Source organism: Prosopis cineraria, unplaced genomic scaffold (genome assembly GCF_029017545.1).
Source record: "Prosopis cineraria cultivar Desert tree isolate PC_DT_omini unplaced genomic scaffold, ASM2901754v1 PC8, whole genome shotgun sequence".
Taxonomy (NCBI): domain Eukaryota; kingdom Viridiplantae; phylum Streptophyta; class Magnoliopsida; order Fabales; family Fabaceae; genus Prosopis; species Prosopis cineraria.
The window spans coordinates 17,691,286-17,711,365 of NW_026555339.1; the positions used below are offsets into that span (position 1 = coordinate 17,691,286).

Sequence of the window (20,080 nt, forward strand, 5' to 3'; positions counted from 1 at the left end):
ATGAAGATTCTACATGATTCTGCAATTGCCAATTTTCTAATAGCCACAAATCTCATAATTTGGGATGAGGCTCCAATGATGAAGAAACATTATTTTGAAGCATTAGATAGGACATTAAAGGACATAATGCATTGTGATCAAATTTTTGGAGGAAAGGTCATTGTTCTTGGGGCAGATTTTCAACAAATTTTTCCTGTAATACCTGGTGCCTCTAGAGTAGACATTGTTAATGCTTCAATACATTCATCCTATCTGTGGTATCATTGTAAAATATACAAGTTGACTATGAATATGAGGTTGTCTGCATCAAATTTTGAATCAGAAAAGGTTGATATACAATCTTTCTCAGATTGGCTTTTAAGCATAGGAGATGGTTCAAATAGTATTGAAGGAGGAGGACAATCAATCATACATATACCAGCTGAATTTTTAATATTTGAGTTCATTGACCCTTTGAAGAAAATTGTAGAAACAATTTGTCCCCAATTAGAGCAAAATTTCATGCACGAAGATTTTTTCACCAGCAAGATAATATTGGTTCCGACCTTAGAAGTTGTAGATCAATTGAATAATTACATTTGCTCAATTTTCTCAGGGGATGCAGTTACATATTTCAGTTCAGACTCCATATACAAAGTTGATCAACATTCTGACTACTTTGATGATATTTACAATACTAAATTCCTAAACATAATTAAATGCTCAGGAATGCCTCCACACAATTTGACTCTTAAAGTAAGAGTCCATGTCATGCTTATAAGAAATATAGATCAGGCTAATGGACTATGTAATGGAATAAGATTGAGGATCACTTTGTTGGCAGACCATTTTATTAGAGGAGTAACCCTAAATGGATCAAAATCAGGAGAAGAAGTCTATATTCATTGCATGGACCTTAACCCTTCTGAGGGAAATCTTCCTTTTCTCATGCATCGTCAACAATTTCCTATTGTCCTCTCATTCGCAATGACCATAAATGAAACTCAAGGACAGACTTTGTCAAAAGTAAGAGTTTATTTGCTAAAATCAGTTTTTACACATGATCAATTGTATGTTGCTTTATCTAGAGTTACATTGAAGAATGGCCTTAAGCTTCTTATTCATGATTCTAAATTTAGGCCATTGACATCTACAACAAATGTAGTTTACAAGGAAATTTTTCAAAATGTTGTGTGAGGGGAAAAACAAGAGGTTCATATTAAAGTTGAATAAATGTATTCGTATTATGTACTCTTTATGGAAATAATGCATTCATCAAAATTTAGATATTTTCCACCTTAACCTGTAACTTACTATAGGATCAAGAAACAAAGATAAGATATTAACAAATCAAATGTCCAAGGAAAATGGTGTATAAAATAACACTTGAAAATATGACAAACTCACATCCATCCTTATTAATGATATCAATTATATTTTATTTAAATTCCTCCGTTCTAACCCGTGCAACGCACGAGAAAGAGTCTAGTTAAAATTGATATTTGGATACGTTCAAGTGGATTCTTTTTCCCCAAAAAAAAAAAAGAACAAAGGTCAAGGCAATTTATGATGTTTTTTAAGTTTTTGTTGTTTTAGATTCCAACTAGGGTCAATTTGTACTGGTTATGCCCGCATTATTATTATTATTATTTTGTTTGATCAGATCAACAGGATCATAATTTTATTGGTGACCTTTTCATGACAATTTTACAACTTTTTGTGATAACCTTGAAGAATTGGAGGATGAAAGTATATTAAGAAAATAAATACTAATTATTTAAAAATTAAGAATTGTTATATTCATATAAATTAGTTAAGCAATCCTTTGTAATACAATATGGAGTATGTGCTTATTACATGTTATTATTTCATGGAGTTACATATTTAAAAAACTGTTGCATATGACCGGGGCATCACATTGATAGTTATATATTAAGTTCGGGCTACCGTTGCAATCCCTTTAATGTACCATACGTATAACTCGACGTTGAAAAGCACCTTTGGAACCAAAAATATTGGAAATAAATATAAAAAATTTGTATCAAACAAAATTTTTTTTTATCGTTCAAGAAAAATTAAAATAAATTCAGCAACCCCAAAATATATTTTAGGAGAAATGTTCAGAAAAACTTAAGTCCTAAACAAACATTATTTTGCATTCTGCACCATTAATAATTAATGTTGGGAATGAGAAGCCACGGCCAAAAAACATCCTAAAAATTATTAGTAATCATTTAAACTTGAACCTTCTATATTGACATGAGGACTAAGGTATTCACAGATTCAGTTTAGTTTAGTTTTGAAAAAAAAAAAAAAAAAACCAGATTGAATCAAACCAGTCAACTCACTAAAGCTTGGGACCTATTCATTTTTTTCTTTTAATCCGTTTGGTTTGGTTTTTGAACGATTTAGTTTAAGTTCATATTAAGTTTGAATTTGTTTAATGATATATTATTTATAATCACTAATATATATTTATGTTCATCAATAATTTTTTACTATTAATTATTATTTGCAATGAAAAAAATATCTTGAGCACAAAATTTTTTTAATAATTAATTAGTATATTTAACTACTAAAAATTAATATATTATCTTTAAAACACTTAATTACAAGATTAAAAAAATTATCTTAAACAATTATAAATAACATTTATATAATTATAACTTATTTTTACTAATGATTTGAAAATAACTAAACTCGAAAAAGGAGAACAATTTGACAAATTTATAAAAATATAAATATAATAAAACTTGATTCGATTTGGTTTAAGTTTCTAAAAACAAATACTTAAATCAAATCGAATCAATCAATTTTGTCAAAAGAAAAATCAAACTAAACTTTATTTATAATTAATTTTGATTAATTTAGTTCAGTTTAATTTGATGTGATTGGTTTGGATTAGTTTTAAATACCCTTGTTGAGGATTCAAAACCCCTGTCCAGTGCCTTGAAAACCATCTAAAAAACAAAAAACCAAACAAAGCATAAACCAACCAAGAGGCTTACTTGGTGGTTGGTACCGTACGTCCGTATGCATTAATTTTTTCGGGCCCATACTTTCAAATACCGTTCTATTGGATAAATTTCACTATTTTTCTTTAAATGCAAATTTAAAGGAGACTGAAAAGCCACGCTTACTGCGAGCTAACAACAGAAAAGTCATCTGAAACCAAAATCTTCATATCCTCCAACAACATATGAACAACCTGAAGTAGTCTCGTTAATCATGATCAAATATTTAAGTATGACCGTTTCCGTACATGATGGTTAAAAATGACAGGTTATACGAATTAGTCATGCACCTGACTTCATTAAAAATAATAAGATCATTTGAGTCATTTCTTTAATTTCATTTTAATCTCTCATGTGTAGTTAAGTTTCAAAATTTTCGGAAGTTGACTGAAATTATATTGGGTCAAGGTGTGCAATCTGAAATCTTCATATCCTCCAATAGCATCTGAACAGAACAACCTGAAGGAGGCTCGTTAATCAAGGATCAAATATATCAGTGGCCAGTTCATCCATCAGACTGATTAGTAGTTTTGCCCACCAAATGCTATTAATAATGAACCCATGTCTCAATGCAAATGTTATTGTAGTACTCTAATCTCATGTTGCAACTACTAGTAGGGTCTGCAGGTAAAACTTAAACATCGCCTATTAATTGTAATTAATTATAACGTCCTCAAACCAAAACCCCTTCTTCCCATGCAGCCTCCACCACATACCTGACCCGTCAAAATTTTAACACTCCTCTTGGACTATTCAATAAAGATCCTCTGATCAATACTTCTTACATATATAAATCAAATGCAAAAATCTTGGTGGATAAATTTCATTAATGGCATGAGTTGAGTAGGTGAAATATGTGAATTTCAGTATGCAATGGATGGTTTAACCCGTACCTCCAGACTTGAGAGTAGGTTGAATACCTTCAAGAGAATCCATGTGACATTTAATCTTTGAGAATTTGGTACTGTTTGCACATCTCCAGTCTTCTTTTCAAACCCAACATTTCCAAATCTGCTCTGTAATTGATTGACTGAACCATCAACATCCTTATCTCCATTGGTAGATTTCAGTTACCTCAAGAGCTTCCTTACATCAATGTGGTCCACCTTCAGCTACTCATTCACAGTTGAGGCACCAAAGGCATTTATATTTATAGCATTTCTCCTCAGCCAATTCGATAACAAAATATGCTTTCTTCCTCTCATCGGAGACTCTCCAACCATCATTGTTGATCTGCCTCCTTCATCTCAGGGGTCGTTGTCGTCACCGGGAACGACCAAAGAATCCAGCATCGATCTGCCTTCATATTATCAGATCTGGTATGTCTTCATATTATCAGATCTGGTATGTCTTTTGCCTCCTTCATCTCAGGCGTCATTATCAGATCTGACTCGTCTCTAGAAATTGTTCCGTGCTTTTTTGCTTTTGTTCCATCAATATAAAAATTAATTTGCAGAGTGGGTAAGGTGGATTTGTCAATTAGTGGTTTGATTCTTCATCTTCCTTTTTTGGTGTACAAGACGGGACACGAGCCCAAACAAAAATTCAAACACTTGAAACTCTCGCACTTGTCAGGCCCATGTCACAGCTGTGAAACAACTGCTTTGGTCCATCGGGAAGCTCGCATAAAATCTGGATCGATTGTGATTGAAGAAATCCCCATTTTGCAATCCTATCTGAAATTTTTTGTTCCCCTCTCTAAATGTGTGCGTTACTTTAATCTGCCACCTGTTGCTCAGTAGCCTACCAATCCCCAATTCCCCGTATCTAAATAACCTCTTCAGTCTTTGGACAACTGTCCATGAGTCAGACTCAATTATGACAGCGTTTCCCTTATTGTTTTTTCATAGAAAACTTTTAGAGGATCATTTTCGCTCCCCTTCAAAACTCTCCAACCAAACACATCTCGATTGTTATTGGTTTGTACTTGTTACAATTTCTTTTGCCAACTAGTGAACGGATATTGATGCGTTGTTTTTTTCTGAAACTGTTTGAGCAGCTTCTTCATCTTTTGCATTTTCAAATGATTGGCAAAAAAAACAATTATTGGTCTGGTAACCTTGTCTCTAGCTTGGAAGACCAAACCCAGTCAAGTCTTATGTCACGTTCTTTCGAACTTGACCGCTCTGCTGATTACAAAGTTTAGCCCGAAGCACAGTCAAATCAAACCTTGGGTTAATGACAAACCTAATTAGAATTTAGCCTAGCTTATTTACCTAAACAATTTAACTAAATAAATCAGACCTATTTTTTCAAAGTTTGGTTTATTTAGGATTTTTATTTAATTTTCTATATATTTAAATTTGCTTTTAGATAAAATTTCATATACCAATAAAACTCATTAAATGCATTTTATAATTTTACTTTTTTAAATTAAAATTATAAACTTTTAAAAATATCTTTTATTTAATACTCTATCAATAAAAAGATATTGAAGAAAGAGAATATATGGGGAGGGTAATATTAAAAAAGTATAATTAATGAATTTTATTTTCATCAAACTATCTTTTATTTTGGAACATTGAATCTTTTTTAAAAATATCTTATAATTTGGGATGAAGGGAGTATTATATTTTAATTTATGTTATTCTTGTCAAATGATTGAGCTTTGATTATGATTTAAGAAGGCTCAAAATCTAGTGAAAATTATTCAAAGCTTATTTTTTTAAAATATATTTAAAGGCGTACGTAATAAGCATACCTTTAAAAAGGTTAAGCATGGTCAAACTTATGACAAACTCGACCATAGCTTAGACCTTGAATCTTTGTTATAAGTTCAGGCTTATTTAAACGAGCAGTGGCTTGTTCCTTGTTCTCATCCCTATTCGTGGTTTCATCGCTTTGTTAGACGAACAAGCGCATTTAAACCGTCGATGAATCACGGAACTTCCTCTTTAAATTCTGCCACCAAACTCGCCCGATGTGGAACCGGTCATCAATTGCAGCTCATTTTTTTTTCTTTTCTTTTTTTGAGTTTTTTTTTTTAAGGAATGATATAGTATATGCCTCTTCATCATTAATTAGTATGCATTTATCCGTTATCCACTCATCCATCAACCAATCTTAAAGATTTGAATCTGTACTTTAATTTCCCAGACCTTGCCGTATATAGTCATAATGAAAAATACGAGGGAAATGGAAAAACCCTTCCTATCTCTACCACTTCTTTCGTTTCTCTCGTTCACGTCACCAGTAAAATTCAACGGACTTCACATATCATGATCCATCCATAACCTCGTTCTGTTTTAACATTCTCGCCCCTTCACACCTTAACAAAGCTTTCTTTTTATTATTTCTTATTTTATTTGTAAGTTATTCCTAACATGTTTTATTGAAATTAAAAAAAAAATTAAACTCCATTAACCAGGTCGTAAAATTTTTTCCTCTACTCGTAATAAAGAGAATTACTTTTAACAATTTTTCATAACATTTAATAATGGCAGAAAAGTTAATGCAGTGTCTTATAAATAAGACGAAAATTAATTTTCTCTCCATGTCTTGTAAATTTTGGACGGTATGTTACTGACTTCTATTTCCATCGTTGTTTTAAATTAAAACAAACGGTTTTGACTTGGACTGGGTCCCTGTAAACTGTCTAGCAATTCATTCATATAAACACTTTGTTTATAAGTGTTGGTGGGGGACCACTTCTGACACAGGAAAGTAGAGAGGCGTTTGGTCTGGGACTGGAATATTTTATGGATGAATAAGTGCTCTGAAAGGCAAAAGTGATAAATCGAATGTACGTCGAGGCAATAATGTGCTCATCACATATTCAACTACCTCATTTACTTCTCTTCTTATTAATTGTTCTCAACAATTATCTTCTTACGTTCCTATTTGTTTGGCCAATTCTATAACAACACTTCACTCGCACCAGCTCCTATTGCCTGTCCGCCGGTTACTAATTACTTCGGCGCCGTCGTCAGAGCCCATCCTTCTGCTGCAGGTTATGGTCACTCTTATAGGGTTCTGACTGTATCTTTCATGATCGTCGCAGTGATATTTATTTCTGCCAATAATTTTGGATCTTTTGGGCCATTATATATATTTTATTTTAATTTAGTTTAATTACGCTTGGAGTTGGTTGGCTGGTTGTTCATGTTTCACTGGGTACGTAAAATTCAAAACTTCAAGAACGTACTGTGATGAGTTTGGGTTAAATCACCCTTAATTCCAGTCACTTTCATTCATATGGACTTCAGAAGTCATCAACCCGTAGCATGTAATTATCCTGTCTGCCTTCACAGACCGGCGACACAAGTGGTTCAATTATCCACTCATATTTAAGAGAGTCAGAGCTTCTTCACCAAAGTGCTTGGTGCCCAGTGGATGCGTATCTCTGGTTCAGGTTTCGTGCATCCCAGAGAATGAAGATTTTTTCAGCCAAGGTCGAGGAAGGAAGAGAAGGTCACAATGGAAAGCCCACCGTCGGTCCCGTGTACTGCAACCTTCTCTCCAAAGATCGGTTTCCTCCCATGGATCCCGATTTAAACACCGCTTGGGATATTTTCGAGTAATTTTATTCCCTCTTCTCTAACTTCTTCGTCCCTTCTCACCATCATGTCATCGGGATTTTTGTTCGTTTCAAGTTAAATTGAGCATTTGCTTCGTGATTCCAGGTTGTCTGTCAAGAAGCACCCCGGGAACCGAATGCTGGGATGGCGTCCAGTCGTCGATGGAAAGGTATTGCTTTGCATTTTCTTAATCAACTCGTAAGTATCAGAAAAGGATTACTGACTTCTTACTATAGATAGGGCCTTATGCTTGGAAGACGTACAAGCAAGTTTATGATGAAGTTCTGGCCATTGGCTCTGCTCTACGAGCTTCTGGTGCCGAACCTGTAAGTAGTTGTTTAAAGTCCATCATCATACCCTGCGTATAGTAACATACTCTTAAAGGGAAATCTTTCGTGTAGGGCTCTCGAATTGGAGTTTATGGGTCTAACAGTCCCCAGTGGATTGTGGCAATGGAGGTTTGTCACTTCCCCTAGTTTTGTGTTAAATTACGAGAATAACAAACCTCTGCTGCTACTTAATCACAGAAAAGGACCAAAGGATTTTGAAGTCGCTCCGTGGGACCAGTTTCTTGATCCTGCAGAGTAATTTTAGAATTTTTTGATCCTTTTCTTTGATTAAGTTGCTGCAGAGGTCTTTATTGTGATTTTAACTTCTGCTCGTTCCTTGTGATGGCAACACAAGCATAACACTTTATATGTGATTGTAGGCTGCCAGTGCTCACAGTTTAATTTGTGTGCCTCTCTATGACACCCTCGGTGAGCTTCTTCTATATTATGTTCTGAGTGCTTCCTTTGTTATCCCCACTTCTCTTTTTTATGATCCTATTCAGACCAACTCTCTGTTGGTCATTTTATCTATTCAATTTACTTTCCATGTCATTGTTCAAAATTTGAAATAAGTTATTAACAACACCTGCAGGGCCTAGTGCTGTGAACTATATCATAGATCACGCAGAAGTAGATTTTGTTTTCGTCCAAGATAAGAAGGTTGCAAAAGTAAGAATCAATCACTCTCTTGATCTAAATCTCGCTGGTTCCGAATTTGGGATTTTTTTTTTTAAAAGTAAATTAGGAGTTTCTCATCTGATGCATTTACTTACTTATGCAGCTTTTGGATTCTGATTGTAAATCTGCTCAGCGACTGAAAGGTAAAAGTATAGCTACTTTGAGGTTGCATGACGAATTTATAATGCATGTGTTAAGGCACATACATGTCCTGCAAGATGACTGAGTTAGGTTGTGGTTACAGCTGTGGTGTGCTTCACTTCACTAACGAAGGGAGAGAAAGATATGGCATCTAGCATTGGAGTGAAGCAATATTCATGGGATGAGTTCTTGAGCATGGTTGGTGTTTAAGGGATTTGTCTTTATTATAATAGTATAACTATACCCTCGTCCTTTCATTTGGTTAGTTGCTAGTTAATATTAAAAGCGTGGTAAGAATGCAAGATTCCGCAAGACTGAGGTGCTGCCTGTTGGCTGTTCTTTAAAAGTCTTGGCTAGTTTTGAAATTGGAAAATGACAACTAAGGACCTCATAAAATCATTAATTACAATTAGAGACTGAAATATTGAAATCCTACTAATGGACCATAATTCTTACTTGAAATTAAAAATATAAGTTTACAAAATTATTTCAAGTATTGAAATTACGATCATAAGTTGAGACTATTGTTAATCTCAGTCAAAAAAATCAAGAATCATACTTGAAAATGGAATTAATAATAGTCTTAACTTATAATAGTAATTTTAATAGTTTCTAACCATAACATTTGGGATTTTGATTTTTCTAATTGAGATTAATAGTCTCAATCTATGATAGTAACTTTAGTAGTGTTTTTTTTTTTCAAGTAGTTTGCCTCTATATTGACAAATATAAAAATTTATAAGTGATTAGTTTTATATTCAGAAGTAATTTTAGCAAATTTTTAAGTGACTATCATATATTCATAAGTGTCTTTAAAAAGTTTCACAAGTATATTTAATTTCATACTGAAAAATAATCTACTCTCAAGTATGAATCCTAATTTTTTTAGCTAAAATTACAATAGTCTCAACTTATTATAGTAATTTTAGAAGTGTCTTTTTTTCTCCTTCTAAGTGAGGTGAACTTTATAAATTCATGTATATTCTTAATTTCAATTAAAAGTCATAGTCTATTATTAAAATTTTAATAATTTGAGATTCTTAATTATAATTAATAATCTTATAAAGTCTTTAGTTATTATTTTTCCTTTCAAATTCTCTGCACTTCTAGTTAATCAAACGGGCTTAATATCATACAGGGGAAAGAAAATCCGTCAGACGTTGTGCCCCCTCAATCTCATAGCATCTGCACAATAATGTACACGAGTGGGACCAGTGGACAACCTAAAGGAGTTGTTTTAACGCATGAGAATATAGCAGCACTCGTAAGAGGAATGGATCTTTTCATGGAACAGTTTGAGGATAAGGTAATTAAATTATGATAATATTACATCCTTTGCCCACTAATTTACTGATATCCATATTCAATATGTTTGTTGCTTCTGCATATGCACTGTAGCTATTTTCACAGGAGAGAGCAGGTAAGATTAAATGTAAGATGTACTGAAAATTAACCAAATCCCTGATAGCATATTTATTTGCATTAAATTTTGACACTTGTCCTCTTCAGCTTTTCTGACGGGGAGGTTTTATTTTGTACAGATGACTGTCGATGACGTGTATTTGTCTTTTTTGCCCTTGGCCCACGTACTTGATCGGACAATTGAAGAGTACTTTTTCCATAAGGGTGCATCTGTGGGCTATTACCATGGGGTAAGTATAAGCATCCCAAATCAGCTGTTACTTTGTGCAGAGTTACCACTTGTTTGACTTACTAATCTTTTCATGTCAAATTATAAAATATTTTTTTAAAAAAATTTAATATTTTAAAATATAACACACTTTAATAAAAATAAAATTTTATTGATAGTATTTTTGTTAATATTACATTTATCATATATCTTCTCTTTTTAATATTCTTTAATAAATGAAATATCAAATAAATAATATTTTTGAACGTTGGTATATGTTTTTTGAAAAGGTAAGATTGTAAAATATATTTAATAATTTTTATTTGTATGTTTGATTTTATTTAAAGATGCTTTATAATTTAAAATAAAGAGAGCATAATATAAGTGATGTACCCCTTTTGGTCATATTTACAAGGTAAATAAAGAAGATCTTTTTGGACATATTTATAAGTCAAATTTATTAAATTTTTATAATAAATTTTATCTTTTATCTTTTATTAAATGTTGGAGAGAAAAAATTTTATTAACATATATATGTAATAAATATAAAATTAAAAAGAAAAAATTATATATAGGTTTTGTGAAATAGATTTATTTATAAATAAGCCCTGCAAAATTTAAAAATTATAATTAAGTCTCTTGAAATTTAAATGTAATTTAAAATTTAGATAAAAGATAATAATACTTCTATTAAGTATATATACATTATATCAATTAAATAATTTACAAGTACTTTATCAGTAATTTACAACTATAATTTTAATTTTTTACAACTATAATTTATATATTTAATAATTAAAATGATTAGTTTAATTATTGAATAATTGAAGTTATAATTGTAAAAATTAAAGTTATAATTATAAATTATTAATGAAGTAGTTGTAAACAATTAATGTTAAACTTTGTTAGTAACACATGATTGTTTAACTATTGAATATGTGAAGTTACAGCTGTAAAAATTTGAAATTATAGTTATAAATTATTGATAAAATAGTTATAAATTAATTATTTGATTGATGTAATATATGTGTAATAGGGATATTATTATCTTTGTAATTTAATTTTAAATTATACTTGAATCTTAAAAAACTTGGTTATGGCTTTTAAGTTTTTCAAAATTTATTTATAAATAAGTTTACTTCACAATATCTATACATAATTTTTTTAATTAAAAATTTATTAAATTTTTAAATATAGTTAATAAATTTTAAGGATGCTAGATGTGAAATTGTGAAATATTGGAGGAGGGTACTTTGACTTTTTATAAAAGACAAAAAAAAAAAAAGCCGAAAACGAGGAAAGCCCAGTACCTTTTTGCTGCTAGTGCAAGGCATTTAGAGGGGGAGACGGTGGGTAGTTAATAAATCCTTGTATCCAATTTCCCTCCTTGTCCTTCAAAACTCCTCCACATGAGCCCACTCCATTAGATAAAGTGGACTCATCAGCTTCCAAAATCATAGCCCTTTCACCGTCTTGGAAATCAATAGTACAATTACCCCAAATTTTTCCTTTAGATAAATGATTTCTTAGGACCATATCATTAGTGGCCCTGAAGAAAGAACCCGTGGGGTCTTCCCGAACAAGTTCCTTCTCCTCTCTAAAACTCTTTCCGCAGACTGATGTGAAGTATTTGTTGGTGAGAGATATACGATTCCTTCAAAAAATCCTTAAAAAAGTTAGGCCTCATTCGGCATGGTCAAATAGTTTTTAATAAAATTAAAATTAAAATCAAAATTAAAATTAAATTAAATTTTAAAAATACGTTTGGTATATTAAAAAAAAATAAAATTCTTACATTATTTCTGTTTTGGTATGTAAGACATAAAAATAAAATTATATTTAAAAGATAAAAATACCTCTAAAAATTAAAATTAAAATTAAAATGTATTACAATAAAATATTATATAGATGATAGATATTAAAAATAAAAAAATATTTTGTAAAAGAATATTATAAATATATAAATTATATAACACACACACATATTATAATTTATGTATATTTGAGAGAACGAGGAATGAAAGCACAAGAGCTGTGCATTTTGAATTGTCCCTATCGCAACCGTCAGTATGCTTGATTCTTCTAGTATTAATCATAAAGAAGCAAAGGCATAGTTGTCTTTTCAATTTTTATATGAGGATAAAATTATCTTCAAAAAATATAATTCCATAGAATTGTTTCAATTTCATAACTCCTACCAAAGAATCTAATTCAACCTTTTTTTTTTGAATCAAGATTCTTGAGAATTTAAATTTACATGTATCAAACATTAATGTTTTATCATTCCAGCCCTAATTCTTTTTCCAAGCTTATGATTTCACTCTATCAAACATAGCCTTGAGAGGTCTATTTTAATTCTAGTGGGTTACCCGTGTCAACCCCATATAAACTTTTATATATATATATATATATATATATATTCTTGCACCGGCTTTTTTAAACGTTTTAATAGATATAGGCAAAAAATATGGTAAAAGGTACCACCTGTGTGAATGATTTCCCAACATTGTTCTTCAAGTTCCACTCGAAAAATTGATGACATTATGATGATCGTATTCAAGTAGATCATCGACGGTTAGCTGCAGAATTCCTGATGATCTGTTACCTACAGTTTCCCAATGCTATACTTAACATTTAGGTCTCATTTGGTTATGAGAAAAAAATTGATTAAAAAAATTAAGATAAAAATAAATTAAATCACCCTTTCTCTTATAATAATTACGATAAAATTCATTAATATATATTATAAATATGAGAGTTATCAAATGTTCTAAAAATATCATGAATCTTGATTTTTAATTTCATAAACAAAAATTACCCTTTTTCCTTAAAATGTACTTATTTATCTCCTTTAATTATCTTATTTTTATTTTAAATTTTTTAATTCATTTCATTCAATTTTTTTTCAGTAAGCAAACAAACCCTTAATGTTTACTTGTGTCTGAGATGTGTATGTTTGTGTCAACATTCCAATTGAGGGATAGTCAAAAATAGGGAAAATTAGGGGAGAGGGATCTACTACTAAAATTTATTATAAAAAATTATAAAAAGTAAAATTAGGATGAAGGAACAATGAAAATGCAATTGATTATTATAACCTTAATATAAAATTTGTGAGCTTTATAATTAACATAAGGTGCTGTCCGAATTACAAAAAAAAAAACTCTTTTAAAAATAAAGTTGTATAGTTTTCGATTTCATACCCAAAAACCAAAAAATTCTATTAAATGTAATTAAAATAAGATAATTCAAAAAAATTTACTTTTAAAGTAATTATTCAATTTTGTCAAGAAAGCTGTCTCAATTTTTGGACTCTTGAATTCTTAAGAAAGATGATATTATTAAGTTGCTGATTTTCTTGGGTATTAATCTAGCTATTTTAGTTTGTTGTTTTTTATCTCCTTGTTATATAAAAAATAAGTTTTTTTTTTCTCAAATAACATGTTTGTATTAGTAACTGTATTCTTCTTATATTAAAAAATAAATTTTTCTCAAATAATATGTTTTTGTTAGTAACTGTTCAATACAATATGTGAGATGTGGTTAAAAAAATTTAGGAGATATGATTAGGGATAATGTAATATTTTTAAAATTATATTTTAATATTTAGTCCTTTTAAATAATAACTATTCTTAATGTCCTCTCCAATAAATATTAATTTTTTCAAGTTCTTTGTTATACTTTTTCCTCCGAAGTAATCTGTTTTGCATTTTTGGATCTCACGAATTTTTGGAATCATTTGCACGAAGGATCTTAATGCACTGAGGGATGACTTAATGGAGTTGAAGCCCACATTGTTCGCTGGAGTCCCGCGTGTTTTTGAAAAAGTTTACGAAGGCAAGTTTTTCTGTAGAGTCGATAGTTTAAGCAAATTGGACTCAATTTATGATGAATTTATTTAGATCAAATTTAAATTATTCTATCATTTTAAAAAAATTTATATAGTTAAACTCATTCTTAACTTTTTGAATAGATTCAGGTTAACTAATCAAGTTTCGTTAAAATTACCAAAGTTATATATATATATATATATATATATATAGTTAGAAATTTTAGTGATTAAGTTTATTTGAATTGAGCTCAATTCGAGTCGAATTTATTTGAATTAAATTTAAAGTATCCTACCCTCTTGAAAAAACTCATATAATTAAGTTAGACATTTATTTTTTAGGGTAAATTTTGATTGACTTGTCAAATTTGGCTCGAATTATCAGCATTAATTGTGTGTGTGTGTGTGTGTTTTTTTTTTTTTTTAAATTCAGGAAAACTGATTCAAAATCGACTTATGTGCCAGGAATCAAGAGTGCAGTGGCGGAACTCAATCCAATAAGGAGAACAGTATTCGGATGGCTCTATAATTAGTAAGCTGATAATTTAGTATATTTCGAATTCATCTTCGGCAACAGAGTACTAATCATGATGATGATATCTGAATTATTCAAATTTTAATTTTATTGGTCCAAATTTAAAATATTATTTTATATTTATTAAAATAAAATTTTAAAAATTATAAAAAAATTTAATAAATCTTTTTGTCATCAATCTGGGTTAGAGTTAATTTGAAGAGCCCAATTTAATATTAATTTTTTAAATTTTTATATATTAGCTTTCTAGATATGCCTTTGTACATTTCAGATTTAAAAATTTTAACTTATAATTTTTTATAAAAAATATTTTTTCAAAAAAGTGCCAGTTTTATATCTTTTAATTTTTAATATTGTATTTATCAAAAGGCTAAATTGGCTCGCTGGTTAAAAAATCTTGTACTCAAAAAATATGAATCAATTTTTTAAAATTTAAAAGTATGTTTACATTGATATATAAAGAATTTATTATTAAAAATTTAAAAATTTACAAAAAATTTATTATTGATATATAACAATATATTTTTAACAAATATAACAAACCAATCATAATGCAAAATATAATAAATGTTGAATTATTTATTTAATTTGAACTTATAATATAGATTATATAAGTAAGAGACCCTTATCAAAATAAAAATTTATTAAAATTATAAAATATTTTAATATTAAATTAATATTGTTCAAAGTATAATTGAATAATTAATATATAAAAATTATAAAAATTTAATATTAAACTGGACCTTTAAAATTACATCTAAACTAGATTGATAATAAAAATTAATTTTTTTATGATTTTTATATATTTTTATTTTAATAAATATAAAATATAAATATAAATATAAATAATATTTTAAATCTAAACCCAAGATGGACCCATTTCGTTTCGCATATGTTTCCATGCCCTTTTCTCGGGGTTTGATATTGATATGTACTTTACGTTTGTGCCGTGACACAGCAAACTTGGTTGGATGAAGGAAGGATATAAACACAGCGAAGCATCACGTTTGGCAGATCTCTTGGCCTTTAGAAAGGTTGTACACTATTCATCATAAAATCATCTCACTTGATAATTGTTGCCTCTTATCTTAAACAAGTCAATGACATAGATGACTTGTTGTGCCACGTGGGATTCAAGGTCAAAGCTCGGCTAGGGGGACGTGTTCGGCTTATAATATCTGGAGGTGCAGCCTTGAGCACTGAGGTCGAAGAATTTTTGCGCGTAACTTCTTGTGCCTTTGTATGTCAGGGCTATGGTAATCATATCTCTTTATTAGTACCATAAACTACATTGAACGATATTAGAGTGAATAATTTAAGTCAAGTTTGATGGAACAACTCAAATAAATTTAAAAGAAATTTAGAATTGAGTTTAAAAAATTTCCATATTTTTTTATAATTAGGACTTATTTGGATTGATTGGAATATGTCTGAAAAAATTAGGCTAACCTCAATGGAGTTTAGGCTTTGGATGACTGATTGAATAAATATTTATTTTTTAAAAAAATTATATTAAATATTAATTAATTCTTTCATTTTGAAGTTATTTTGTACTGAGAAATCATATATCTTAGTACATTCTCATAGATATTTTCTCAAAAAAAAAATAAAAAATTAATATTTTTATATTTTAATTATTTTCAATCTATAAAATAACTTAAATTTTAAGGCATGCAAAATTTTTTTAAGTATTTTAAAAAATATATTTTATTTTTTATTATAATAAAAAATAATTAATTTTAAAATGAAAATTATATTTTTTAAAAAAATAATAGAAAATGACAATTCAAGTATTAAAGTTTGGCTGGATAAGTTTAGGTTTATTTGGTCGGTCAGAATAAGTTCGGCTTGCTTAATTATTTTTTTTATTTTATTTTTTGAGGATATCATGTTTTCCACATAAGCTAAACTAAATCCTATTGGTCATGATCATGATGAATAGTATTCGGGGTGAATCCAGGTCTGACTGAAACTTGTGGGTCAACTACTCTGGGATTTCCTGATGAAATGTGCATGATCGGTACTGTTGGAGCTGTGTCCGTATACAATGAATTACGGCTAGAGGAGGTTCCAGATATGGGCTACAATCCTCTGGGAACTCCTCCATGCGGTGAGATATGCGTCAGGGGCAAAACTGTATTTACCGGATACTACAAGAATCCCGACCTGACCCGAGAAGCCATTCAAGATGGCTGGTTCCACACAGGTCCTTTCGTAAACTCCTTTTCCTTCTCAGAAAATACCAATTAAGGACCCATGAGATTATTAATTACAATTAAAGAATTTAAAATATTGAAATTTTAATAATGAACCATGATTATTATTTAAAATTAAAAATATATATGAGTTTATAAAATTATTTCTGAGTTTTGAAATTATTATTATGGGTTGAAATTATTATTACTTTTAATTGGGAAAATCAAGATTTTAAGTGTTATGAATTAAGATTATTGAAATTACTATTATGGATTGGTACAATTATTTATTTCATTTTAGGATTAACTATTATGAGTGATACTATTATTAATCACATTCTAAAGTATGGATTCTAGTTTTTCCAACTAAGATTAACAATAGTCCCAACTCATGATAGTAATTTTAGAAATGTTTTTGCTTGATTTTTCAAGGAAGGATAATTTTGAAAACTTATATATGTTTTTAATTCCAAATAAAAATCATAGTTCATTATTGAAATTTCAATAATTTGAGGTCCTTATTTGTAATTAATAGTTTTATGGGATCCTTAATTGTCATTTATTTTTCCTTTCCTTTTCCTTTGTCTGGTTTATTTTGAGGCCATCTCACTGTGTCAGTTGCTGACATGCTCAGGGGACATAGGAGAAATGCTTCCTAATGGCGCTGTCAAGATCATTGATAGGAAGAAGAATCTGATAAAGCTCTCTCAAGGAGAGTATATTGCTCTGGAGCATTTGGAGAACATCTATGGAATCACTCCAATTGTTGAAGATGTAAGTGCTCACAGTCACATTGGTCACCAGTTCAATCCTTACCAGACACACTGTGGAATAATAGCTTGTAATTAACTATTAGTTGGTATTTTTGAATCAAGATATGGGTTTATGGGGATAGCTTCAAGTCAATGCTGATTGCAGTAGTGGTACCGAATGAGGAAGTGACCAAGAAATGGGCATATTCAAAAGGCCACACTGTTCCTTTCTCACAGCTATGTGGTCTTGACCAACTGAAGAAACATGTGCTGTCTGAGCTCCACTCTACTGCTGAGAGGAATCAGGTGACACCCGTTGGGATTAATGCTATTGAATTAGGAGTGGATTTCTCTAATAGTTTTTATAATATTCCAATATTTCAATTTTATTTTTTCATTTTTTTTGAATCATTGGCTTTTATATAAAATAAGAAACATTTCCATACCTTGAGGTCATAAAATGATGGATTTTTGCATTTTCTATGATTTTTTTAAAATCACAATTACACTCTTTTATTTTTGAAAAATTGTAAAAACAAAATTTTAATTTTTTAAAATTTTAAGATATGAAAATGTCGCTTATTTCATGTAGAAACTAATATTTCAAAGAAAAAAAATTAAAAAGTTAGGACATTACAAAGAATATTAAAAAAAAGTTCGTTATAGAGTGGTATCATAATTGGATTAGATTGATTGGTTTGATCGGTTGAATTGAAAACCAATTATAGATCCAGTCCAATTACAACAAAAAACTGCTCATTCTACGAACTGGTTGAACCAATTAAAATTGACAAAACTGGTGGACAAACTCGTTGAACTGGTCTTGCTATTTTTATAATTTTTAATTTTTTTAAAAAATTTAATTCATATTTTTAAACTAATATTTATGCCTAATATGTATTGATAAATGAAGAAAAATGAAAAAAGGCAATAAATATGTATATATGTATGTATTTTAAACTTATAAATCATAAATTATGAAAAAAGTATATATATTTTGGATTAAAATGATGGAATATTAATGGATATTACTTATTTTATTTTATATTATTTTGTTTGAAATTAAAAAACGCATTTTTATTAATATATATAAATATTTTATTTTATTTTAAATATATATTAATTTATTCATGATTGATTGAATAATGATTTAAATTATGGTTCGATTATTAAATTGTGAATCAATATTTGAACTGATTTAATGGGCAGTTCAATTGTTTATAACATTAATAGAAAACCTTAGCCCAATGGGCTCCCATTTTCTTTAAATTTCCAATCCTATGCATGTCTTTCTTTGTCTCTTCCCTGTATCAACAATTCTTCTCTCCTGTCAAAATTAGCTCAAGGGCTTTGAACGCATCAAAGGAGTGATTTTGGAACCCCTTCCATTCGATATGGAGAGAGATCTAGTGACTGCCACGTTGAAAAAGAAAAGAAATATCCTGCTTAAATATTACAAGGTACCCTCCTTTCTTTTTTTTTTTTTTTGTCGGCATCAATATAAAATACATTGAAATCCATTTTTTTCTTGTTTCTTTATAGGATAAATAAATAAATTACTTTTTAAATTTTAAATCCAGTATTATCTTAGACCTTAAATTTTTTTTATTGTGCAAATTGTTCTCTTAATTTTGAAAGCAGTGCAATTTAGCTTTTATCATTAACAAAATTAACTTTGATTATTAGTTAATAAAAAAATGATAGAAAAGGACTCAAAAAATTATAGAAAAGGACAAAAAAAAGGGGTCATTGTCTATAATTTTTTAATCATTTTTTATAATTTTTAAGATATTTTTCTGTCATTTTTTAAATTACCCAACAGTCAAAATTAATTTTTATTAACAATAAATATTAAATTGTATTGTTTTTAAAATTAAAAAAATAATTATATAATAAATAAATTTAAATATATGATGGTACTTGATATAAAGGCTTGTTGTTGTTGTTGTTGTTGATGGTACTTGATATAAAGTTTATGGATAATTTAATTACCCTTTTTTATGTGCAGTCCTTATCTACTTACAAAATGCTCACATTATCTTTCCATTTACCAGGAGCAAATAGATGCACTATACCAAGATTTGTCGGGAGATAAGAATAAAAGATAAAGGCCATTTGTGCTAGTCTAAATAAGCCACGTGTACTTTTCTTTTTATGTCAGATCAAACTATGTTTTGTATTCTCTTAAATTATATTCAATGCATTGCGTGGTAAGTTGTAACTAAAGATCAGTGATCACGCATTGTAAACGCAAAAAAAAAAAAAAAAAGTGAGCATGTATAACTTAATCATCTTTAAATGTGAAATATTTAATCAATATTTATTTTAGGATTTAAATTTTTTGAAGTTGAGATTGGTGAATTTAGGTGAAGTTTTTTTTTTCCTAATATTTTTGCTCATTTTATTATTTATTTTATAAAAATATTTTATAAAAAGATCTTCTCTCGCTTTATTAAAAAAAAAAACTTCACCCAAATTTAC

General features: G+C 29.2%; 2 protein-coding genes across 5 annotated transcripts; both read left to right on the plus strand.

Annotated features, from left to right (window-relative positions):
• Positions 1 to 1,176, plus strand: LOC129317410 (uncharacterized). The gene has a single exon (XM_054961739.1). It carries the CDS (start codon positions 1 to 3, stop codon positions 1,174 to 1,176), a length of 1,176 nt encoding a protein of 391 aa, XP_054817714.1.
• Positions 1,177 to 4,173: 2,997 nt separating this feature from the next.
• LOC129318702 (long chain acyl-CoA synthetase 1-like) lies at positions 4,174 to 19,871 on the plus strand. Of its 4 annotated transcripts, none has more exons than XM_054963614.1 (20): positions 4,174 to 4,312; positions 7,244 to 7,509; positions 7,616 to 7,679; positions 7,747 to 7,836; positions 7,912 to 7,968; positions 8,220 to 8,268; positions 8,432 to 8,508; positions 8,621 to 8,660; positions 8,762 to 8,856; positions 9,797 to 9,964; positions 10,200 to 10,310; positions 14,038 to 14,125; positions 14,583 to 14,649; positions 15,611 to 15,686; positions 15,791 to 15,908; positions 16,613 to 16,858; positions 17,482 to 17,621; positions 17,723 to 17,905; positions 18,940 to 19,059; positions 19,654 to 19,871. In XM_054963614.1, exons 2-20 carry the CDS (start codon positions 7,364 to 7,366, stop codon positions 19,705 to 19,707), a joined length of 1,989 nt encoding a protein of 662 aa, XP_054819589.1. In that variant the 5' UTR covers positions 4,174 to 4,312; positions 7,244 to 7,363; the 3' UTR covers positions 19,708 to 19,871. The 4 variants fall into 4 exon arrangements, with proteins under 4 accessions (XP_054819589.1, XP_054819591.1, XP_054819590.1 ...); XM_054963616.1 differs by lacking the exon at positions 4,174 to 4,312 and adding an exon at positions 4,318 to 4,337; XM_054963615.1 differs by lacking the exon at positions 4,174 to 4,312 and adding an exon at positions 6,628 to 6,942.
• The last annotated feature ends 209 nt before the right edge of the window (positions 19,872 to 20,080 follow it).